General features: G+C 39.3%; 1 protein-coding gene across 2 annotated transcripts in view; it reads right to left on the bottom strand.

The window, feature by feature from the left end:
• The window catches only part of SETD3 (SET domain containing 3, actin N3(tau)-histidine methyltransferase), a 55244-nt gene that overhangs the window by 17615 nt on the left and 10773 nt on the right, over window positions 1–26856 (bottom strand). For both annotated transcript variants that reach the window (XM_061998427.1, XM_061998428.1), the window contains exons 2-6: window positions 17880–17989; window positions 16134–16226; window positions 12828–12976; window positions 11122–11194; window positions 10431–10687 (exon numbers count right to left, since the gene is read on the bottom strand). In XM_061998427.1, the coding sequence (XP_061854411.1) occupies window positions 10431–10687; window positions 11122–11194; window positions 12828–12976; window positions 16134–16226; window positions 17880–17982 (675 nt within the window). In that variant the 5' untranslated portion in view covers window positions 17983–17989. The remainder of the gene's footprint in view (window positions 1–10430; window positions 10688–11121; window positions 11195–12827; window positions 12977–16133; window positions 16227–17879; window positions 17990–26856) is intronic.

The following is a 26856-nucleotide window of genomic DNA, read 5'->3' as shown; positions in this document are numbered from 1 at the left end:
CACTAGAAGACTGCTGCACTTTGGAGAAGGCTTGTTTTCATTTGAACAGCACGAAGGCTTCAATGTAGAAAAGGTGTCTTCCCACCTGAGAAGCCACCATAACCCTCGCTTCTGCTATCGAGCCTACAAAGGCATCAACCTCCCGAGAAACAGTGGCCAGGCTATTACAGGTAGTAACCTCTTACCCCATTCAATCACAAAATGCCAAAACTCATTTATCAGGGCTTCATTTCCATTAAAATTAGCTTAATATTTGCGTGTTCACCCAGCGATGAAAAGTACAAATCCTGTCACTGCAACGTACAGCAAAACGTCTGAGTAAAAGTTAAAACCAGAGGGCAAGTTTACATAGCGTTACATTTTTGTTCACATCTATGCTATTAGGTGTCTTGAAATATTCCTTTGTACCTTTAACCTCTGTGCACTCCAAGTAAGAAAAGAATTAATTGAATCCCTGTCTGTGAGCAAAGTTAGTGGGTTTTTCTGAACAGACACCATGTCTCATCTGAGAAGCTGACAATCAGTCATCTACTACTCCACTGTAATACCTACCTAAAGAAAACAAATCCTTGGGTTTGTTGGTTTCCTGTGTTTGTACACACAGAGGTGGTTGAATCTCTGTGAAAAATATTTCAAGTACTCACAAGTCCAAGGCAAAGTTGCTGCATCAATATTACTAAATCAGATTTCAATATTCTCAAAAACCTCTTGTGCACTGTTGAGTACAGAAAGCTCCATTTCTATTCCACACAGGCATCGTACCAAGCATTGAGATTATACTGAGGCCATCACTCCACCCCCCTCTCAGCCTCCAAAACACCCAGGCTGCCTGAAACAGTTAAAGCCAAAACCAGTTTAAGCTTCCACCTTGTTAACTTTCACTCCTTTGAACATGAAGCCCAAGGGTTTGTTCCTTTTGACCAAACAATTTTTTCCTTGTTTTCTTTGCGGATTCTCCCCTCTTGCCAATGCACTCATTAACATGGGGAGATTTCCTTATGAGCCTTGCTGGATGCTACTTGATGGTTTCAGGCGAATGTGTAGGTGTACAAAAATGCAAACACACACCACACACACACACACACACACATTCTCTTTCAGGGCCAGAAGCATGAAGATCTGTCAGTATTTGCTGGTTACTGTCCCTTTCCCAGCTCTGGAAATCCTTTGAAGCAGCAGTCTTGAAAAGAAACTCCTCTCTGTGGAGCTGCTGAGGCTTTCACTGCCCTAAAGCTAAGTAAAATAAAGAACTCAGAATGGAGGATCCTAGTGATCTACAGGGAAACAAGAACCCAGTTTTTCCACTGGACATATGCTGCCTAACCTAGCAAGGGAAAGCCAGTTCACTGGACAGGACAGGAGACAAAGCCAAAGACTATTTTACTGTGTAATAACAGTTTATAACTACAGAGGCATGATCTGGGATTTTCAAACAGCCCAACTCATGAAGCACTAGGAATTTGGTCCACAAACCTGTGCTGTTCATAGCAGAAAGCCCATCCTACTTTGCAACACCTCATAGAACAAATCTTAGAATTAAAAAGGTGCCACAGGATTGAAACTTATTAAATCTAAATAACATTCTTTCTTATTCTGTATGTAAGTGTTTATTTACCTTCTGCCAATAGACACAAGAAAGCACTGTTCCAGACTATTAGGGGATTCACGCAGCGGAAGCAGAGTTGAATGTCTCCTTCTGGTGTAATGGAATTTAACTGCACAATCCCTTTTCCTGTACCTGCAAAAATTTCTCATAGCTCATGAGACAGCAGTGCATGACAGAGAAGTCAAACCATAGCATCAGCTACTAACTCAAGGGCCTGAAGGCCTGCTGACCCAGTTCATGTGCAGAGTGGACGTTACCATTTGGGTGACTGAGTGCACAAGTAATACTGAACAGACTGCAGTCCTGTGGCATCCCCTTTATCAAACAGAGGCAAGACAGTGAAGGACTTCTTAACATCCACTTTGTGATCATATACAGAGTACTTAATATAGAATCCTAAAATCCTAATCTTTCCCAGAAAAGAAGACACTCAGATGACACTTAAATTAGTGACTGTGTTTTCTGTACCTTCTCCTGTTCTTCCACCCATCACTTGGAGCTGAATGCAGCCCCGCTGAGGGTTGAGGGGACGAAATAAGAACGCAAGCTGGCCTGAGACTGGACGTGTTTTGCAATGAGACAGCCTCCCCGGTCCCTGCTGTCCCTGTTTGTGTAACAGAAAGATGCTCTATGTCTGTTACCTCCCATGGTAAATCTGCTCACGAAATATGAGTTTAGTGTTGATATTGAGCTTCAGATTGTTAAGTTCAGTCTGCAGTACTTAATTCAGGCACATAGAGTAAGATAGCTATAGTGAACAGTTTCCTTGCAAAGGCCTAAGCCTGCATACCACAACATACTCTTTAGGCCTTTCTTGCGGTACAAGGTTTACCTTCTTCACCTTACCTTACTTTCATTTAGTACAACATTTTGTGCACTATGTTCATACACAAACTCATCACATGACTCTACTATTCATTTCACAGAATGGTAGGGGTTGGAGGGGATCATCCAAGTCCAACTCCCTGCCAAAGCAGATTTCCCTCAATCAGGGGCCATAGGAACATGGCCAGGCAGGTTTGGAAACCTCCCTGTGCCAGGGCTCCCTCACCCTCACAGTAAAGAAGTTTTTCCTTCAGTGAATCACAAGCCACAAATAAAATGCCCTGATGGGAAGTCTGAAGTGAAATGCTTTAAAAAGATTACGACAATACTTCCTGTTAACAACTACTCCACGTCCAAAGAGTTTCTTAACAAGCATTAATGTTATTTTTGTTACCTGTCAATTGACTACTGAAGTTTATAGATGAATCATACCAGAAGGCTCTTAGGCTGAAGCTTGGATCACAGTCATCTTGGTTATACCAAGGCACGATGCAGCCCAGCCAGGATGGCACTTGGGGCATGGCAAGTCCTGGAACCAGACGTACTGGGACTACAGCGCACACATCCGAAACTAAAAACTTATCACTTCCTCTTCAACTCACATTCAAATCATAGTACAAGAAAATAAACTTTGGTTTACTTAGCAACATATCAATCTCCTACTGTGTGGAGTATTAGCATTGGGTCTGCCTGAAGAGGATCATCCACTTTGTAATTTAGTTAAATTACTAATTTTAACAAAGATAAGTCCCCTGTATAATTTTGCAGTGCTTAAAGAATACATCCTTTGAGTATTCCATTCTAAGAAACATCAGCTTGTTACAATATTTTAAATTTATGGAACATTTATAACTGCTGTTACATCAGGAAAAATATTAAATCTGCACAATAAGTACAAACTTTATATGAGAAACTGTACTTGTAAGTGCATGATGATCTCCTGATGTCTGCCGAGGCACTCGCTTCCACAGAAAACACAGACAACATCTTTGGGGACAAACTCAACTGCCCCAGAAAGTGCAACTCGGTTACAAAAACAAAAATAAAAGCAACTATGAGAAAAGCAAACAAAATAAACCCCTCTCTCCACAATATTGGCTGTAAAAACAGATGCTTATCTGCATTCTCAACCAGGAGAGTAGCAGAGAACCTCATCTTCAAAAAAAAAAAAGCCTTAAAAGCCCGTAACACTAACAAAAGAATGGATTATTCCTCCCAAACGTGGCTTAAACTGCGCACAAACAAATTTTGTTTAGCACTAGCATATAGGCTTCAAAGTGTGTATCTGCTTCTCTGGAGGAATGAGGGTGTTCAGGCTGGTACAACAGAATCCGACCCATTCTGAATAGAAAATCAATTAAAACCTACTGATTAGGAGATCTGAACACAGTGAATGTCTAAGGAAAGATAACATCTATATCCAAAATGAAAGATATGTTTTATCCTGTCTGTCCTCCAACTTTCAAACATTTTGACTGTAAGAAATAGCAGACACCAAGTAGGACGTGCTTGTATTTCAATCTAGGCCAGCACAGTCCAACTGGCGCCCGTCAGCTGAATCTGGACCACAGGATGCCTCCATATGGCCTGCCACCTTTTCCTTGGAGGAGATAGGGAACAGCTGTTTGAGGAGCAAATGCTGCCCGAACAGTCAAACACCTCCTCCTGTGTCCGGCTGGCTCGCAGCCCAGAGCTGTCGCTGTGTTCCCGTGGAAGGCAGGGAAGGAACGGGGGAAGAAGGCAGCAGACCTCCTACCCATGCAAGGACTTGAGCTCTTCATTTGTCTGAGCTGCCTCTGTCATGGAGAAGGGCAGCACAGGAATGGCCCAACAAAGCCCCAGAATCTGCCATTATTCTCATCATAACTGAGGGTGAGATACACCAGAAATGACATTAGAGTCAGGAATCTGGCTCATGCTCACACAGTCTAAACCACCTTACAGTAAACACACTCAGTGCTATAGTACAAGCACACAGTCAGTCTTCAGCTGGCTGACAGCAAAGCAGATTAATACAATATTTTGGCCTTCAGAGAGGAAAAACAGAAAAGCATAAATATATTCCATGATTAACCACCTATTGATTCATTATTGATCAAGCAGAACAAGCTGGGTACTGAAATTCAGACAAAGCAAATGAAATAGTAGCACTATTTTACCTTTGTAATTGCCCACTCCATGGAATTTCAAGCCTCTCCTTTAGGAGATGTGTACAGTAGACAAGTAAGCAAAAGGGAAAAGGTTTTATAGGGTTTAAAACTGTTCCATCTTTCTCACACCCAATTTTTACAGTGTCACTGACATCACTTCTGAAAAAAGCTATTTGATTGGCATGCCAATGAGTATAAATCAAGTAGGAGGGAAACTGAGAAGCCTAAGGACCTACCTGGTACACGATCTAAACCATATTCTGCTTCCAAATATATTTGCTTTTGACCACATATCGGTTGAACTCTCTAGAAGCACTGAAATATTCCCTGTCAACTAAAAATAATAAACAGCTCCCAAACATTTGAATAGCTCAGAGTGTTTTACAAGGCAGTACACTTGTCTGCATTCAACTCTACACATTACTTCGCACAGGAAAGTTATATGGTGGTATCTCAAAGCCAAGTACAGAGAGACACCAGACATTCTACTTCACACTGACCTGGAAAATCATATGCTTGTTGGAATAGGAGAGATTAGAAACAGTACAGAAAAATACCGTAAGAGCAGCATAAGTCATATTGAAAGTATCATCACAACTTCGAAAATGAGTGTCAAAATTAAGCTAGAGATGTGAAATCTCACCTAATATACCCAATACTGAAGAGTCAAATGTGATATTAGGTTTTAAAGATGCTGTAATATTTGAGATCTAGAACTTCATGTGTTAAAACATCCTCAAATTATATTCTAGTGCCCAACAGCTAATCACTGGATTTGAGAATTTCATTCACACTAAATCAATTAGTCAAATTTTATATGAATAATAAATCAAATTTAGTATCAAAAGGGATTACAACCTCCAGGAAATTAAGTTGTCTGTCCAATAGTGCACACAAACAGATCAAAATGTGTTTGGATAGATTACTGCAAGGATTATATTCACAATGGGACTCCACTAACACTCTCACAAGCACTGGCCAGATGTCAACACACAGTAGTCAGACAATGGGTATGAGAGTGTTCCTGTGGAACACTGGACACCACTCAAGAAGAATTCATGACTTCTACCAAATGGATTCTATTAAAAAAAAGGTGTTAAATAGTTTTGCATCTTTCTTATAAGCCCCCTTTAACTACTGAAAGGCTGCAATAAGGTTTTCCTGCAAGATTCTTTTCTTCATGCTCTGTGTCACCAGGTCCCTGCCCCATTCAGCAGCAGACCCATAATCTCCCTAGTCTTGTTTTTGTCACCTGTGTATAAAAGGTAGAAGCCCTTTTGGTTGTCTTTGACATGTCCCTGCCAGGCTCAACTCCTTCAGGACTTTAGCTTTCTTAACCTGACCCCTGCATGACTGCACAAGGTCTCTGTACTCCTCTTAGGTGATCTGTCCCTGCTTCCACTCTGCAGCCTTCATGTTTGTGTTTCAGTTTTGCTGTGAGCTCAATTTTTCATCCATTCAGGCCTCCTGGTACTTTTGCTTGACTTTCTGCTCATTGGGATGTACTGCTCTTGAACTTGCAGGAGGTTATCCTTTAATATTAACCCTGCTTTCTTTCTTGGGTCCCTCTTCCCTCCAGAGCCTTATCCCACAGGAGTCTTCAAGATCTGAGAAGAGATGGGTACTGCTCTCCTGAAGTCCAGCACTGTGACCTTGCTTTTTGCTCTGCTCTCTCCTCTGATGATCCTGAACTCCATCACTTCACAGTCACTGCAGCCAAGGCTGTCTTCAACCTTCATATCTTTAGAGGTCCCTTCCAATCCCTACCATTCTGTGATTCACATTCCCAACAAACTCTTCCTCGTTTCTAAGTATAAGGTCACTAAATTGTCCTTCAGTAAGGCAGATAAGATACAACACTGCTTCAAACCCATAACTGCCCAAAGCGTAAAGAGAGTTTAGGCACTTCCAGCTCCTCTATGAGCACCCCTTGTCTTGATGTCTTGCTTTGAGTTACACAAACTTGTGTGCAGTAGCCTACAAACAGGGCTGCAGATGCACTTCAAAGTCAAACACAAAGACCACTGCATAGTCTTTTAGAAAAAGTTGAAACTTAGTTGTATTTTTGTTAGAATACAGTCTCACTGTGAATGTCTGTAAACTATATGGCTCCCTCTTGTGCCTATTATACCACATTTCAGTGTGAAACAACAAATTTAACATGAAGCCATAAAGAGCTGGACTCTGCTGGCCCCTTGTAGACGTGCAATGCCCGTAAATGTTAATGCAAGTCACACATCTCCCTTCCAGGGGAAGACAAAAGCCTGCAGTTTACAAAATTTCTCTTTGGAACAAACTACAAACAAATCTTGCAAGCTACAAGTGTGCTGGGATGAAAGCAGCCTTTGACCGTTGGCTGTATTTTGATAGCAATGCCAGGCCAAATGTGCCTTTAAAGTACATCTGTAAGATCTTTTAACTATTTTTAGTTATCAAATTACACATGTTTAGAAAGGTGTCAATGTGGTTTATAGAGCCTGGCTAACATGCTCAAGGGCTTATTTTTGTCTACTCAACATCCCACCTGTTTCTGCTTATCAGACCAGACTACAGTTTAGCTTGCAACAGCTGTGAAATGCATAAATCTGCCCATTCCTCATGAGCATCTACACTAAGCACTTGGAGAAAGAGTTACAACTGCCAGGTTCTGAGAAAGCCACCCTTACAGAGAAGCTGGGGAAATAAAACAGACCAGTGTTTGTCAATGTTTAAAACTGCACACCTATCAGAAGCCAAATTATTTTAATAACAGCCTAGCAATCCGATTTGGAAAGAAAATGAAGCATTTGATTAGATGATTTGTTAACTCCTTTGTTCCCTTGGTCACTAGAAACATTCTGCAGACTAAAAAAGCTGCAAAGGAATAAACAGATTTTGCCTGCATCAAATATTCCCTTTGTCAGTGTCTTCAAATACCAACAAAATGACTTTAACTTCCAGATGCTTCCTATTTCACCTTCTGCAGTAGAATGGCTCTCAAGAAAGCAAATGCAAGATTTTCTCACTACAAAAACTGCCTTTGTAAATGAAAAAAAGATGTCAATCTGCACACCTGAAGTGGTATCGAAATCCTAGCTACAGAGGCCAGCTGCCAGTAAACTGCTTCTGCTAAAGCACTAGTAGTACTGACTGAAATGGTGGTGTAACGAAAATCAAACTTTCACTCTGTGAAGCCTGCAGAGTACAATTGCCTTTCACAGGAAAGTGGGTTGGCTTTGCTTTTTTCCATTTCTGTGATGAACTGTTCCCTCCCCACCCCTTCTTGGCTTTTCCGTATGCTCATGAACTTCCAAAAGCATCACCCTTAGCACCAGCATTTTGTGGGTCAATTTTGTTCATACAATGATATGAGTGCACGCTAGATGATACTAAATACCATTTCAGCTTTTCCGAATAACGAAATCAAGAGATGCTGCTTTTCCTGTGAACTTTCTTCTCCTCCACTTCATAAATTACCAGTTCTTATTTTTGAGATCAGAAACAGAAATAAAAAGGTTTTAAGACTTTTGCATGAGTATTCATCAAAAGCATTAAAAATAGTTACACAGCACACTCACTTTGCACTCCTGGAGCCAGTTGAAATGATGTATCTTCCTAAGGTGACATTTACTGAATACTAGTAAAGAAACATTCAGCTACAATTCTGGCTACATGGTAGTGCCAAAGTAAAGCACCAAACAACTAGAATACACCTCAAATCTACCTAATATTTTTACCACTTGTTCTCCAAAGGACAAGTGAATAAAGCCAATGATTCCTACCTCACCTGCCTTCATGCTCATGTTCAACATGGAACAGCAGCTGTATTATACAAGAACTTAACACAAGCAATAAAAGCATGGCAGAAAAAGGAAAAACCCTGGTCTAGATTTCTGACCATAACCAACATTTAACAATTCGCAGAAAAGGCAACAGTACAGTACTAAACAACTTCTTGGCTATAATATAAAGCTCAAAGAGAAGACAGCCATTTATTTAAACACTACTTCCACAATGGTTTCCCATTGCTGCAGATCAAATTGAACTGAATCAGTCTGAGAAGTCTCCCTTCATGAGCTGCCATAACAGCTTATACAGAATTGCAAATGTCAAACAAAGAGTGCAGAGTGTTACAGGCTTGTGACCAGGTACAGCACATCACCACACTCTGTCACTAAAGATCTCACATACGTTACTTTCTGTGCTCAAACTGTAACTTTTCTTACTCTTAAAAGTCAACAGCACAGACTTTGGTGCAGAACATAAATGATTTCTTAGCAAGACATTACTTTGACCACATTACCTTAAACGCTATAAGAAAGATCTTTGATTATCTTTAAGAGACAGCAAGAAGTAGCAGGAGTTTGCCACCCTTAATTTGACACACAAAAAACTTTCATAGACAAAAAGCTTTAAGCTGCTTTTCATGTAACAGATCTCATTCTTGAACTGATGTTACACCATTGCATTTTATATACGTTCTTCCGTTGTGCTTGCATCACTTGAATATCAGTCTATGTACATTCATCTGCCCCTGAGAAGCGCTTCTGAAATACTGGACACATGGCAGTCAAAATCCAGGGTGTAACTTTTCACATAACACTACTAGTGCAATATTAGTGAATGAAACCGATGGAACTGGTCAAAGTGCTAGTTTAGCTACCTGATGAAGTACTGCAAGAGCACAATTAGCAGTTGGAAGGCTTGGGGAGAACTTGGGGAATGTTACACAATATTTTCCCAATAACTCTTCAAAAACAGTAGAACTATTTTGGGGTAAAAAGATATTCTAAAGAAATAAAACTTAGGAGCTTTGTTTGCTCAGGCAGCGGACTTGGAGAAGAAAGTGAAAAGCTGGCAGGTAAAGTGTGGACTGGCAGCCTAGAATAGCACATGGCAGGAGAGTCTGCTAAACGGTTGTTTCCTGAACCGTGACACCTGGAAAGAAGAATTTTGCTCCTTCTTGGTATTAAAGCCGTTGTTCCTACCCTACTCCTTACCTCAAAATGAAGTGCATCTTATTTGGTTTTCATCCACTATTTTGCATGACTTCAGTTTTCAAAATGTATCCCTTTGCTCCTTATACTTGGTAAACTGACGCTGTGCTTGAAACACACAAAGTTCTTCCTGCACCTAACAGCCAAGTACAATAGTTTAACTTCTGTTGACTTAGAACAGGTAATAGAAAAGCTTTGGAACTCTGATAATGTCAAAGGAAAACAGAATTCCTTTATGTCTTTTCACCTGTCCTACAGACCAAAATAAGGTTTCCAGATCACACAATGGTGGAAATTCAGTACATATAGTTGGATGCTTTCTACATAGGTTGTGTCACAAAAGGCTTTGGGTGTTCAGACATGGAGCACTGCCTTGACAAGACCATATTATATTTACTGTTCACTTACAGTATCAATTGTGTCCAGACATCAGTTAGTAAAAGCTCTACCTCAGAAACTCAATGTACATCATTACTTCAGACCATGACGAGTTCATCCATGTCGAGCCTCCTCATACTCAAATCATTACCAGATGGCTTTATCTTTGTATTTGAAAGCAATCAAAAGCATTATGTTGAACAGAATAGAGAACAACAGTTAATCCACAGTCACTGGAAATACAACACAGGCAATGGTTTTAATCCATGTCAGTTAACAATTACACTTTTTCTCTGTTATCTCAACCAACTCAATACATTCTTATATATTCATAAGCCCACTCAGCAGTTCAAAGAACAGCAGGAAATTGCTTTAACGATTGAAACCTTTAAGAGCTATACACTTGCTCTATTACTTAGCCTCACAGTTTTCACATCTTCCTCAACAACCATAATAAGAGCAACATTTAGCACACACTACATCTCAGATGCTTACCTGAATAACTTTGTAGAAATAGGCATACTGTCGAGCTGTATTTTTATATTGGCTAAAAACATCATGTATGGCCTGAGTTGACTGAAGGTACTGCACTTCATCTTCTTCAAAATAGAGAGGAGTGTCATATTCACTGGGGAGCGTCTGGATGTAGGGCAGCCAGAAAGAGTTGGGGTTGGCTCGCTCACAAAGAAGATGGAATGCCAACGTGATATTGCCCATGGCTTGAAGAATTCGGTCTTGAGAATAGAGGGAGCCTGAATTAACCCAGAAAGGTGAGGCACTAAGTTAATTGTCCACAGAAAATGCCATCATAGACTTACTTTTAACTGAATATGTAACATGTAAGAATTTTCAACGAAAACTGTAAATGTCTCACGTACAACTTCATGACAGAAGACATGAACTAACTACAACAACATTCTCAGTACCATTTGAACTCCAACTGTTATATAAGCTACGTGATAGGTGTTCAAAATAACACAGATGCTTCTGGAAGATATTTAGTGCACTGAGACAGAAACATAGAGGAATATTAAATTCTTTCCACTGACACTTCGAGCTCCTAAGCAGTCCAAACCATGGTCAGCATGATTAGCAAGTCCTGTAATAAAAGATCAGCTAAAAAAGTCTTTTTTGAATGATCCCATACATATCAACTTCTTGCTTAAGCTCTTCCTTAAGCTCTTACCTAATACTGAATTTTTAGCTGATTCAACTGTCATCAACAGCTTTCTAGGAACCCACAGGAACAACTCTTCAGCCTATGGAAAGGAAAAAAAAAAAGCATCAAGGGTCAGCTAGCATTAATATGCTATGTCAGTGTCTGAAATATCTATCATCTTTAAACTACAGATCACAGAATCACAGAATGGTGGGGGTTGGAAGGGACCTTTAGAGATCACCCAGTCCAACCCCCTGCCAAAGCAGCTCCCACCTAGATCGGGTCACACAGGAACATGTCCAAGTGGGTTTTGAAGACCTCCAAAGAAGGAGTTTCCACACCCTCCCTGGGCAGCTGGGACATCTGCTGCTCTCCCCTCATCCAGCCAGTTGGTTATGCACTCTTAGAAGGCATCAGGTTGGTCAAACAGGATTTCCCCTTGGTCCTCAGGCACCTTGCCTGTTCTCCATGATTGTTCAAAAATGATGGAGAGAGGCTTAGCAGTTCACTCAATATTCTTGGATGTATCCCATCAGGACCCATTGACTTTTGAGCGTTAAGCTTGGCTAACAAGTCTTTAACCTCTTCCACTTCCACCCAGGGCAAGTCCTCTGCTGTCCAGGCCATTCTACTATCCTTGCCGGACTGGGCTTCCCAAGGGCCAGCCTTGGCTGTAAAGACTGAAGCAAAGAAGGCATTCAGTACTTTGGCCTTCTCTGCATCCTCTGTCACCAGGGCACCCTCAGCTCAGCAGCGGGCCCACATTCCCCCTCATCTTCCTTTTGCTGTTACTGTACCTGAAAAATCCTTCTTGTTTTCCTTAACTTTCCTGGCCAGGTTTAGCCTTCCTGATTGCACCCCTGCCTGCTCTGGCAATGTTCCTATACTTCTCCCAAGAAACCAGGCCACTTTTCCACCTCTCTGAGATGTCTGCTTTCTCCTTGTTGTCCCAGCAGATCTTTGTTCATCCACAGAGGCCTCCTGCCTCCTTTTACTGCTTTTCTCCACCAGGTACATTATAATGCTAATTAATTGTATGAGCAAATCTTTTATTCCAGTCAAGTGGGTTTTTTTCCCCACATTGCTCATTCTTATTTTGGAAGTGTTCAGGATTGTTGTCAAGCAGTAGTGCTAGTGTTATTAGCTATGTGCTACTAAAGCCCTGAAATGAATACAATATGGTGATTGTTCTTCAAAGCCAGCTCCCATCTGCAAAATGGGAATGGAAAGAGGCAATCTTAAATGCTTAACTCTCACCACTTAGCTAACTGGTTGTGTCTATATTCCTTGCCTTGTGACCAAAAGGTATTTGTTACAATGAAGAGGTAATTTGGGGATTTTTTCATCCCAATTCATTGCTAATACCTCTGAGGCAAAACGATCAGTGCTCAAAAGAAGGGACACGAAACTAGAGGAGCCTAAATAGTTAGAAAACATGGAAGAGACAGATACACCAACGGTATAGAGTACTCCAGTGATTAGGTGAAGAGTATAAACAACATAGAGTAAAAAACAAGACTCATCAAAAATTCAGATTACTATCCAATAGTCACTAAAACAATACTAAACCTTGTCAATAATTTTATTTCTCAAATAAGTAGAGCTGAGAGCATTTCACAACAGCACTTTCATAAGCAGTTGAAGGGGGAAGGGAAGATGGTGAGTACTGCAGAGCTCCACAGCTACGTTCTAAACACAACTTTCTAATCTAAGCCAAATGTTCACATGCTCACCTTTATCTCTCTTGTTGCTTTCAAACCAAATCCCTCCTCTTCAAAGTTAGCTATTTCAAAACCCTCTGTGGATGCTCCATTTTCAGTTGCCCACTTTATCAGTTCAGGGAAATAGTCATCTCTTTTTCCATCAAAGACGACAGACAAACCTATATACACGATTTGTTAAAAAACAAATGCAGAAATTAGAGGATTTAGAAAGAGAAAGAAGTTCAATACAAAAGCACGCGTAAAAAGCTATCTGCTATCCCACAGCAGTTCTACTTTGAAGTAGCTGAGTCAGAACTGCTCTTTGTTAAGTGTTACTCAATAGCATACAAATATCACACCCAATTTTCATCAACTTAAGCATTCTGCCAAATTGGCTTACCAGTCATCTTAAAAACATAACCATCTAAACTGAGCTGTGCTGAAATATGAGGCTCCCTCTCCTCTTTTAAATAAGCTGAGTGAAAAATATTTCTCAGTTTAATATAAATGATAAATGCAATCACCACAACATGTTAATACAGACACAAGGAGGAATTTGAGAGGCAAGCTGCAATTTTATTAACTCAACACTGAAAATGATGATAAGCAGATCTCAAGCTCCTTCTCTCACATACAAGGCTGTTAGCTTTTTCCTGTAACATATGGATCTACTAAAATAATTAAGGACTGATCATTTCCCTGACATCCAATTTTTTTACACTTTGCTTCTCCAACAGGCACGTGGTCCACTGCTGAAATCTCAAGCTTCATTCATTTCCTTAGCTTTCCCTTTTGCTGTCCTCTGATTTGAGCCCATGCATTTAGTGCCCAGCTATACTCAGTCAGCTCCTTTTGTACCTCTTTGTGTTCTCTTCAACCCAAATTCTACTGTCAAATAACGTTAAAAGTGTCTGAAGGCCCCTGAAATGCTCAGGACAGTTTGAGTGACAAAATCAGCAAGTTGCTTACATCCAAAGATCATTTGGTTAAGCACAGGTGATAAACACAATCAAATCTGCATTTAATATAAAAGTACAAATATCACCTAAAGCCATAGTCCTTGAGGATGCAGTATAAACACTCAATAAAGGGTTTTTTGAATTAAATAAGAATGTGATGCACAATGTTTTAGGGAGTTTGTGGCTTTTTTTTAAGCTGGCATTTCTCCTTTACTTCACACTCCCTTCAGTGTGCCGTTCTCTGCTGAATACATTCAGAGCTAAAGCCTCACATATCTAGTAAGACTAGTTGCATAGCTTCTACAAAACCTGACAGGTGTTTATATTGTCCAGGACTTTGCTCTTTTGCTTTCCATCATTTACTACTGTATAAGGCTACCAGCAGCTTTTAACATCCAGCTTGTATTTGGAACCATTCCGTAAGCATCTGAAATCCTACCACTGGTTCCTCACATAGGATATGGTCTAATACTTTACACATTTTTCCAGTTAAAGAGCTGATACTTTAGATCACAATCACTGTTGGGGAACAATCTATTTCTATACTGAACTATAGCTACACTGATGAAAATCTAGATTGAAAAATTAGCTTTAAGATTTTGGTAATGAGCCAAATAAAGCAGAACTTTAGAAAGCAAAAATACTCAGTTTTCAAATTACGAGTTTTCTATAATCAAGATCATTTTAGCTCATGTTCTGCAATTCAGTGTTCTATTCCAGGAAAACTCAAAGTATGACACTATGTATATGCAATAGGTAGTCATTGGTACATCTCAAGAGTTCCCAACAGCAATTTGTACTTCCTTTGCTAATTGTTTAAAGCCTTTATTAAGCTAGAAAACTGTCACATACATCACTATGTTCCATTAAAAAATAGCTTTGAAAGACAAAATATTCATCCTCACTATGTATGCAAAGATGTCATATTAAAAGACACGTATGTCAACAGTGCTGTGGTCAGCAGGTTTTGCATTTTTCAAGGTGTGTAGGGGGAAAGCTCTATGAACACAACACTGTCATACTAGTTCTACCATCTCTGCCATCAGTCGTTTTCCCCACAGATGGTTTGATCCTTCTGGTGCAGAAGAAAGATACAGTGACCAGCCCCAATGCTAAATGTGTTGCTGTTAACTTGAATTATGTTTTACTGTGACACATGTATTGCATCCTAAAAATCTGGACATGTACCACAAGTTTCTAGAAGTCACAGGACAGCAAAGTGATGAATCAAGTTCATCTCGACACAGCTACACGACGCAGCCACTCAAACAGTATCATTTTTATCTTCCATATGCTCTCTGCCAATGAGTGATGTTCAGAGGTTTAAAAGTCCTTTAATGAAGTAAGGTTTTTATGCATTAGTCAAAATATATTAAAACCAGGTGTGAAAAGGACACTTCAGGCCTCTAAGTCCTTGCTTTGTCAAGCAAGTACCTGAAGCACTCACGTTTCATTTTAAATGCAGTCTGTGTTTTCTGCCATCACTGTACAAATACCAGAGAAAAAAAGGAATTTTCCAGGACTTTTCCAGGTATATCTAACCCAAATCTAGTCATTTCAAGGTTAAAAAGTTATTTCTCAGTCACAAAAGAGGTTAATTTAACTAAAATTACATTCCTAGCACTTAACTCCAAATAAAATCAAAACTAACACAAAATTAAAGTCTCATTAACAGTGACTTGCTGCAGAACATACCAAAAGGAAACTGCTTTAGTCTGAAAAATAAGCATACCTTAAACTCTGGAACATTGCCAATAAAACTCCATATTAACTGCAGTACTAGAAGCATTTCTTCATTTTAACAATGTGACAGAGAGATTTATTAGCTGATGTATTTACTTTGTGCATATATATATACTTTATAGTCATAATTTAACACCATGATGTAGAATTACTGAAACTGTTTCCATGGCCAGTAAAGTGTTCACATTAAAACACAATACTTAAACTCACAATATTCAGGTTTATAGGAGGCACAGGGGCAGACTATGCAATCAGGGATCAAAAACGCTTATTATTCTCAAAGGACTTTTACTTCTAGTCCTTCAGATTGTTATCCCATCACAATCCCAAGTTCCTTTTCTACTTATCAGACAGAATTATCACAGGAGCACCTCTCTGTGACATTCACTCAGAATTCTAAGTATTAAAATGGTTAATGTTCCTGGTCATACCCACCAGAACATTTTGGAAACACAAGGGTAAAAGGCAACCGCATGTCAGAGAATTAGAGGATTTGGGGTCATAAAACAATAGGATTCCATAATATTTATATAGTAACAATAAAAATAAGATATTCCTTTCATCTGTCAACAGCCAATTTCTTAGGCAATCCACAACTCTGAGCCACCTTTATCTTACAGCCTTTCACATTTACCTTTCTGCTTTTTGCGAATTTTCTCAACAAGTGAACGAATCTGTACATATTCTTCCCATTCCTTACCAGGGCCTGGAGTAGGACTGCTGCATTCTGGAAGTGAAAATGGCAAGGAAAAATGGTTGTTTTTAAATAAAGTGTGTGTGTATATATACATATATTTATATATCTGTATATTTTTAATACCACATAAAAGGTCATGGTTTCACAGGTTTAACTGAACCTTAGTACTATTTGTCTTTCAGACATGTTTACACAGTAAACACTACAATCTCCATTATTATAATCATCCCAGTAACACGTAATAAATGGAGACTGGAATTTTCCTAGTGCAACTTACCTCAAGTTGTTTTATTTTCCTTTTTTGAAAAATACTCTTTCAGATATAAGAAACAGCAAATGGTTAAAGAGCTAGGAAGAAAGAAAGTCAATCAACCAGACTATTGAACAATTAGTCTATCAGATAAGATCAGCAACAAAAGAAAAAGTCTCTGTTTTCAATAACCCAAGCAAAACACTCTCTTCACATTAGCCTGCTTGCCATCATTCTCACTGTAATGAAAGCAGATGACAATAGCACAGAGCTTACCTTAAGTAACTGAGAAATTTGCTGATACATACTTTTGACCTGCCTAGTCAATACTGTTTTCATAGGTGCACATGTACTGGAAGGACAAGCAAAGGAACACTTAGCCAGGATTTAGCTTTAGATTATATCCACAGCGTGTCTGACAATGTTGTAAGTGCCAGCGTGTGGATTTCTAGATCTAAGCTGCATAAATCCAAGTGGACAGCTGAAGATTACCTTGCTCAACTGATTTGAAAAATCTTTGTGTTGAATAAAATATGGAAGCCTGACAAAAAGAACAGCTGATACTTGTCTTCGCTTAGAAAGTTAGATCTATGTTTTATTTTTGGTAGTAAAGCAGAGAGGCCAATTGCAGCATAAGCATCAAACAGCTCTGCCAACTCCTTGTCTCCTCTTTGTGAGCAAAGCTAAAGAAAAACTCTAATTTTTCTAAGGCAACATTAAGATGCTCCCAGGAGAAGAAAATCTGGACTTGTGTTTCAACACGAAGTGTAGCTCAGTTACTAATGACCGTAGAAAGAGTGAACAGCGTTTTAGCACCACCACACGAAATTCTGCTCTGCTTTTCATATTTACTGTAAATAATGGGTGAGTTCCAAGTTCCTCATTAAGTGAAATGACCTTTGGTCTATACACAAGAATTAAGCACTACCAAAAGTATCCAAACAGCAACAACAACAAATTTCATTTAAGTGCAAAAATATCAATGCAGTTACACGAAGTTGTATTGTTGCCTTCCACAGTTAATTTCTCTACTCTGATACAAGTTCAAAGAGCTGTTCAAATGATAAAACAGAAATAGTGCCACTCTTAAGATTCACAAGAAAAGCATATTTGATAAGGCTTCAACGTTATCCAGAGTATTGTTTAAAAAGAAACCTAATCTCACCCCAGTATTTATGGCTGTGTTGAGATGTAAAGTTAAAAGCTGCCAGAAATATGGTATGCCCATTACATACACATATAAATAAGTCAATAATGGTATATACTAACAGAGATAAGATACTGTGAGATACACAGTATACTATCTAAAGTACATTGAATTAGCAAGCTTGGCCACTTACAGGAAGTTAATAGAATTCACTGGCTTCAACGTGAGAAGCTTTTTGAGTGGTGTGCACACTATTTTCCCAGAGAGATACAAAAATGAAACTTACTTTGCAATAACTCACTAACAAGATTCAACATTTCCTTTGGAGATACTGTCGCTGTGGCTCCTGTACCCGACTTCTGAGTTTTTACTCTGCTTTTCTTCCCCATCTTCCAACTAAAACAGATGAAGATGCACATTGTCACCAATTATTAAATAAACAAAATACACCAAGTATGAATGGACAACATCTCTTATTAGCCACGTTAAAATAGAACACAAAAAGATGAAGAGTTGTTTCTGGCACATATATACAGGCAAGTATTATTTAGACAGCTTCAATGTAAGACAACCATACAAGTGCAAACTGAAGCAATATTTCATGTAGTTGCATATTAATTACCTCAGGGTAATCTGAAACTAGAAACCATAGAGAAAGGAAAAAAAATCATTCAGATTGCAAATTCATTAGTTGTGAACAAATATTATGGATACTAAAGCGTCTATGCTACATAAAACCAGGTTATTTTACCTCCTCAGCTGCACTGCAGACCTCAGATCAATTAGCAGTTGTGACTGCAATGAAGTACTAATCCAAAATGAAGGTGTCCATTTCCAAATAAAAATCAAAATACATTATGTATACATTTTCCTTTCATGGTTCAAGACAACTAGTTAAGGGAAATCTATTTCCAGTTACCACAATAAATGGAATATGATCCTAGGCTGTTTTTTCAATATTCAGAGCCCCTTGTTCTCATGGAGGGCTTAAAAATCACACCACATCTACTGGAAGGGCAGTGTAGCAGGGTGTGAAACATCCAGGGAATTTCTCACATGCACTGGGAGTAATTTTGGATGCTGGTGCCGAACAGGCTTCTAGGAGACGAGTGAACAGGATTTGATACACATGAATAAGGAAGAACTGCTCATGCATACGATGGTCAACAGCAGCCTCGGATGCAGCAATTGTGGAACGGCAGCATAAGGTCTGAGAAGCTGTTTCCAGTCACAATGGATGTGAATGTGACTGGGATCAGACAACAGACTTCTAAAGGCAAACTGTGTGCAGCCAACTTAGAATCACAGAATCGTATCAGCTGGAAGAGAGCTTTAAGCTCATCGAGTCCAGCCTTTGCCCCAGCCCTATCAACCACTAGATCATTTTCCTAAGTGCAACATCCACCTGTGTCTCTGAAACCCCTCTAGGGACAGTAATTCCACCACCTATATGGGCAGACTATGTAGTCTATACAGCACATAATATCTTTCTGTACAGTCTCAAAGATTCTATGTCCAGTTACTTTGCAGTAAGAGGGAGGTCAGACACGTTCAGGAAACTTTGGCCATCTGAAAGATTTCAGCTGCCTGAGTCATCAAAATCACCTCAGCCATAGCAACTGAGCTATCACACACTGCACAGTAAAATCCATAAACATGCTAAAAACCACTGTACAGAACTAGTACTTTGGATTCCAGGTGTTCTGAGCACTCTGTATATATAAAAGGGATCCTTTTATCCTTGGCCAGTGTAGCTAGCTTACCCAAAATGAAATGTTTCCTCTCACAACCTAACAAAAAGTTGTGTTCTTTGGCAGTTGGTACGGATACTGGAATGTATCGACCAGCAGCTGAAAAGCTGCTTATCCACACTGACCAAGGCTGAAACAATCACAATCTGTATAGAGCAGAACATTTAAATACAAATGCTATACTTAAAAAAACCCAAATCTAATTGGAAAGGTACCTAATCTAGCTGCTTTCATTTTCCACTAAGATTAGAGTGAATGAGAAACTGCCAAGCTCAAGGCTTATTTTAAATAACTTTGAATAATCAGGAAGCAACTTCAGGTTAGCATCATTAAGTCAAAATTAAAGGAGCTCAATACTGAGTGAAAAGATAAGACCTCAACAAAAGGGAAAAAAAAGGTCTAAGGCAAAACTAAAAGGTGTTTTCAAAAAGGAAGGCAAAGAAACCAAATTCTTTCATCTTCCAACACTAAACACAGTACAAGGAACAAGACTATCCATGAGTACACTGGGACTGTGGAGTCCTGAGGCATACTCTCCCCCTCCTTCCCGATTTCTGAAGTCTACCCCCTTGAGCTACCTAACTTTCCTAATACAGTTTCTACCACGAAATGATCGGATGTACAGGCTGGTAAGGAGCAATACCACAGGTTCAATGTGAGAATCACACTGTCTGGTCATACCTCTAAGTTAATTTACTACTAAGCACTGCACATCCTCTTGAAAGACATTGCTCTACCACAAGCAATTACATTCGACGCAAGACCCTGTAACATTTTTAAGCTCATTTGAAGCAGGAAGCAACATTCATTATGACATCTATGTTGAACGTGTTATAGGCCAAGTTGGAAATAGGATCAATATAAATGTCCAACCTGCCATAATACAGTGTAAGGCAAAGGCATAGAACAACGATTCCAACAACAAAATAACTGGGAAAAGGTTATTTTCAAGGTCTTTACATTTAATGCTTTTTCCTTGAGTTTCTCACCTCTAAGAACAAAATACAGTTATTGACCAAAAAATGGTGGAAAAACAGTGTAAGTAAATGTTCTGTACACACAACTATCAAAATACTGCAGGGTTTTGATTAAAACATAAAGCTGATCTTGGAATATATGAGCTTCAGCTTCCTAAATATGATAAAAAAGAAGCATTTGGACAATCCTTAGTGTTTGCATTACTGTCATAGGTGAATATTGTTTTAGAGGCCACAACAAATCTCTAGCTGTAATCTGCTCTGTGCAAGTTATAAATTCAAGGCTAATACAAGATCTGTCTCAGCTCCTACTGCTCAGATAAGACGCAGCAAGCACGCCATAGGAGAACACAAGTTCTGTGAACACAACTCACTAGATTGATGTCACTGTAATCAGAAATGCATTCTTTCAGTAGGGTCCTACCAGCACATGAACATGAAATAAGCTCTGCAAGTATCTGCGCTCCCTCCTTTGATGCATGTATCTTGTCTAAACTACTGCTTCCTAGTCATCAGAATTTCTATAGAGAAAAATATGCTGCATGCATGATTAAATCAGCAAGTCTCTCTCACACAAAACAGCAAAACCAGCAGACTCATATCTTAGGGTACCTAGCTATGGAAGTATCTCCTTTTAAGGAATCATCTATCTTGATCAAAATTGTATTTTTTTAAATCCAATTTCAAGTCAGAAAAATGGGTTTCTACTTGCTACATTACTCATCTCCATTCACCACTCAGTTACATGGAACAGATAAACTATTTAAACTCTAATAGATCTCATTAAATGTATCTGATTAAAATCTAATGTATAGTACAAGTCATTCGAGAGGAATTGCTGCTATACATAGCTGTCTAGGAAACATATTCCAAATACCAACGGGATAGAGCTGTGTAGCATAAAAAATAATCACATATGTTTTATACAATATATAATCTAAAAAATACATTAACAAAGTTTGTTTCAATTTTCCTGAAAACTAAACACACAGCAAAATCCAGTTTCCTATTTGGCAAAAAAAGGGTTTAGCTGAGCAATGCTCTGCCAAATTTACCCAGCAAATGATGAGTTACAATGAGAACACTATGCCCAATGTGAAGAGAAGAAGTGTGGGTCCTTTGTGAAGCTAGTTTTTGTAGTTAAATTTACATTAATAAAATCATAGGGTTTAGAGTGAGATTTCAGACTAGAGAAATTCCTGGAATTAAAAAGAAAAAGGAATTATAACTGCAGAAAAAACAGTACTTAAAAACCTGAAATAAAACTTCAGATACAGCATCTCTTTTTGCAAGTGACTAAAACTCCTGTTAGAAATGAGTGAAGCATGAGTCTGCTTCTCAACACAGCAATGAACTGCAACACTGGCCCAGGCTGCCCAAGGAGGGTGTGGAGGCTCCTGCTCTGGAGGGCTTCAAAACCTGCCTGGACACGTTCCTGTGTGACCTGATCCAGGTGGGTGCTGCTTTGACAAGGGGTTTGGACTGGATGATCTTTAGAGGTCCCTTCCAAGCCCCACCAATCTGTGATCCTGTAAAAAGTCAGGCTGTTTGCTAGTACACATGACAACAGAAACAGCAATATAAAATATAACTGCATGGCATGTGGATTAGAACCAAAAAATCCATCAAGACTGAGACGAACCACAGCCTTCCTAACCATCTGAAGCAGCAGCACATTTCAATGCAAAAGTGCTTTGGGTTTTTGTCTCTTTTTTTTTCCCCTCAAGTTGTCTTCTGGCAAATATTTTTTTAAGTACTATGCCATGTTTCCTTTCAAATGAATGCTGTTGAAAATTCCTGAAAGCATTCTGCAAGGAGAGAGTACGCTGACAGCAATGATGAATAAGCTTGGTAACACACAACACAGCCACATTTCCAAATATAGTGCGATCAGTTGGCTTGGCAAAAAGAATCAGACCAAAACTGGCAGTGAGGGGTGTAACTGATCCATCTCCCCCCCGCCTCAATAAGTGCTATGAAAGAGCAGTTGTGTGGTGTTAGATTTTGAACTTGTTTCTGTATCACACACAAATAATATTTTAATGAGCTGTAAAATATGCCTCCTTTTGACTTACAGCTTTAAAAAGGGAGTGTGTTCATCTAACAGCTTTAGAAGGTAACTGTGAGAAGTCTTTACAAAGATCCCCAAGGGCTAAAGAGCTGGGACCAAGAGCATGCATTTGGGGGATTTTCTGTGGGGTTTTTTAAACATTTTATTTAAAAACCATGACTGCTTAAACATTTTACAGAAGAATAATACTTATGGTATTACAGAACTTGACCACACCACAGGACCACATTTTCTCATGAAAACAATGCCAAGCTTAGATGATAACATGGATCTTCCCAAACAGTACTTCAGGGAAAAAAAACCCCAATGTAATAATTAACAAAACCCCCCAGATTTTCACTTTTACATGACCAACAAGTTCAATGCTGCAGCTAGTTAAGTTCAATAGGGGGAAAAAAAACCCTAACCTCTATCATAAGGCACTACAAAGATCATAGAATGGTACGGGTTGGAAGATCCCCACCTCTAACTCATTGGGTAAGAACTTGCAACCTTCATTACAAAAGTGTGAATATAACCACTGTGCTGAGAAAACACTGTATTAATTTCAAGTATTTAACAGTGTTAGTTGTAAAGAATTTATCCTATAGATTATACATGTGCTCCTCTCTTCATGGACCCTGCATTGCTTTAGCTCCCTACTCACATGACCTGACTAGCCAAGCAGTATCATCTTTCACAGGTTTCCATATAACTGGGCACGTTGGGCAAAACACCAGCACACATGTTGACTAACAAACAAGTCAAACAGATAAACTATTCTCAAGACAGTAGAACAATTTGTGTTTTGAGTTCTCCATCAAAATTGATCGCAAACATCCAACAAGTTGATGAGTGAAGGGGAAGAACCGACCAGCCGACAGAACACACTCCTAAAAGCCTTATTTGCTTCAGCTGTTGCTTTCTACTTTACAAAGCAGTAAATCAGCTACTGAGAAACTTACCGAGCTTTTACAGTAACAATCAAGTTAGGAATTCCCACACTTCCATTCAAGTTTAACTCTGCTTCAAGGACTCGGTATATTTCCAATGCACTATCTTAACATTGTATCTCCTTTAATTCAGATCCTTGTAGATGCCAATTACATTATGTTCTCATTACATAATAGTTCCCACCCCACGCATGTTTTTGGCACACACTAGCACAGAAGGTGAGAGGTGGAGATCTAGAATCAGTATTAGAAGGACAGATACAGGTCGACAAGGGCAGACAAGGAGAAGATAAGGGAATTCTCAAGCCATGCAGAGAGCACGGAAAGGTGAGTATAGTAGGTGGCTGTGGGATATGTTCCTTGGCTGTGTCAAGAGGGAGGACAGATGAGTAGGATGTACATAAACCAAGGTTGCAAGGTTTTTTTCTTGCTTGATTGCCTAGACTAAGTCATTTTCCCTTCCACCCCAGAGTAGGAAGTGTTTTGTCTCTTGTATCAACATATGTTGAGCAGCCAGGGTCTTACAGGACAAGCTTAACGCTTATAGGCAATTGACAGGAGTTCTCCAATCTGTGTGCAGGAGAACACAATTTTATACTTCGTATGACCAGGTTTACAGGGAATGTGATCTTTTGCTTCCACTGATCAAGTGGGTTTTTTTCTCGTAAGCTACTGAATCTTATGACTGTGGGTAAAAAGATAAATACATTTTGTAGCAAACAGAAAGCATGAAATCAAGAAGTGTAAGAACAGTGTGGGTGGAGGAAGAGATCTGTGATCTTTAGGGAAAAAAATCAGCTTATACATTTACAATGAACACTGTTTGCTTGTGAAAACCACCTACATCATGTCACTTGGAAACCACATTAACACTCTCATCACTCCTAAGGTATTAATCTAGATGCTCCCACTAAATAAATGACTAATTAGGTACTGACTCAATCCCTTCCCCCTCAGCTCCCAATCTCTCACCTTTGCCGTACTCCTCTTCTTGCTATTAATTCTCCTCTCCCACCACTACCCCTTCTTTCTTATTTCTTCACTTCCTCTAGACACTTGTCTCAAAAGCTCTACTAAATACAATGTCATTGCAGTTCACCATGTTTGCGTACTTTCTTTCTCCCGCATGTTCCTGTTGTTCTATTTAAGTTGTAAGCTCTTCTGTGAGCTGTACCCAGGTCAGTTTCTCCTACTTCATACAGAAGTTCACTTTTATTTTCCTTTCGAAGCCCTGATTAGCCACATGACCCATTTACAATGGGTCTCCACATACTCCTCTCTCAGGAAAGCAAATGAGACAGGTTGTCCCCGTCACTTCTTAACAAGAACAGGCTTGCTGGGATAAGTTTTCTGCAAGACTTGTGTATTTTGATTCATGTATTTCCTCCCCACACCTTTTCTCTTCTTTCACAATTAGTTGGCAGGTGGATTTTTTTACCTTCAGGAGTACACATCTTTTACCTCTGCCTCCACTCTCTGAGCTACATGCTTCTCCCAAACATCTATTTTCAAGAGATCTACCAAGGCAGTGATTGTAGGCTTCACCGTTCCTTAAAGCAGACACAGTATCATAGCAAAAGAATAATTATCTAAAATTAACTGATTAAGGACTCTTAAACACTGAATCAATTCTGAAAACGTTTCTCAAGTTTTCACTAATGAAAAAAACTTCCTGGCCAAAAAAATTCTCTAGAAAGATATGTCTGTATTTTTAACTCTTCCAAACGAATGCTTTATTTCTCTTCCTACAGGATGGAAATTGAGTACAATTACAGTCTATGTATTTGTCACTACTTAAAAAAACCTGTTAACGTCAACTAAGTACATGAGAACAACACCGTGATACAACATCTTTGCTTTTGTACTTAAACAGAAAAATCCAGTTCATGTGAAGCATCTGCGTTTTGACATCCTCCTCCTCTCAATTCTGCATCTGGGCTGTTTACTAAGGCATAAGACAGTTGCATGACTAACTTGTATTTCAAAAAATGCAGATGTAAAATACATTTGGATTGTTTGTGAGAACATTGCTTACATGTCTTACGCTGGAAGAGCTGTTTGATATGAGTATGTACTCCCAAAAGCAACTCACTCAACATATACAAGTAACTCGAAAGAGACTTGGTCCACAAAAGGAATGAGGTTAATTGTTGTCAAGAGCTGCCTTTCCAAGCTCAGAGAAGAAAATTTCCCCAGAAGATAAAAACATAAATATAGAAATGTTAGTAGTGCCCCTCATTGTTATTAGCCAGTACATCACAGCTATGCAAGACTTGCAGTTAGTTAGAAAGTTACTTTGGTTTTACCTCTTATCCTATACATATACAACAGGAAATATCTCTTAACTGATCTGTAAAGATCCCAAAATACCATAAATTTCCAAAATAGCTCCTCTGATGGCTTAACATAAGCTGTTCTACCTCCCACTGCAATGGGCCAACAATGCTCAAAATCATTTTAATGCATCATTTCAGACAGGGACTTCTTGAGCCATGCTCACAGTGCATTTAAATCACAGGGCAAATTCAGGACAGTTACTAAAACTACTTTAAGTAAACTTTAGCATCAGCAATGACCCAGAGATCCAGAACTAAGATCTTTCATCAATCTTTCCTGCATTTTGCTTAGAGACAAAGTGACAGTAAGAAAACAGTAAGAAAAGCAGTTACTATGAAAGCGTTGAGTTAAAGTTCAGCAATACTATGTTACTAGAGGTGCAGCAAAAGAGTACAGCACTCACTGCTTTGCCACAAAGAGAACAACTAGCAGCAGAAGTTCAGTCCCCATTCAAGACAGCTGATGTGCTTTGAAATTTTGACAAAGTCTTGCATGCAATTAAAACTTCAGGATGATGATAACAAAGTACACATATTTCCAATAGGAACTCTGTTTTTAACACAAAATGTATATTTCACGTGGGTCAGCCCTCAACACAACTGCTTCCTGATCACTAACAATCACAGATTGGTAGGGGATGGAAGGGACCTTTAGAGATCATCCAGTCCAATCTCCCTGCCAAACCAGGTCCCACCTAGATCAGGTCACACAGGAACGTGTACAGGTGGGCTCTGAAGCCCTCCAGAGCAGGAGCCTCCACACCCTCCCTGGGCAGCCTGGGCCAGGGCTCCCTCACCGAAACGGTTTTTCCTTATGTTTAAATGGAACTTGTTGTGCTCCAGCTTCTTCCCATTTACACCTTGTCCTGTCACTGAGTACAACAGAAAAAAAGTGCTGCCCCAACCTCCTGACACCCACCACTCAATCATAATTTTAACCACCACAAAAGAGACAGTAACTCTTTAAAGGAGTGGAAGAACTACTTTTAACAAGAAGTCAACCCATTCTTCCACACAATACTGAAAAAAACACCTCACAGTTGTGTGTGTAGCATCACATACATATTTTGTATGTAAAGTCTCTAGGATCCACAGAAAAGACTGGATGCATATTGGATATATATCACTATGTATTACTGCCTCTGCTTCACCTAACAGCTAGAGCAAAGGAAACTGAGCTTGGCTGAACAGAAAAA

The sequence above is a fragment of the Colius striatus genome, chromosome 6 (genome assembly GCF_028858725.1).
Source record: "Colius striatus isolate bColStr4 chromosome 6, bColStr4.1.hap1, whole genome shotgun sequence".
Lineage (NCBI taxonomy): Eukaryota > Metazoa > Chordata > Aves > Coliiformes > Coliidae > Colius > Colius striatus.
This window is presented reverse-complemented; position numbering and strand designations above follow the sequence as displayed.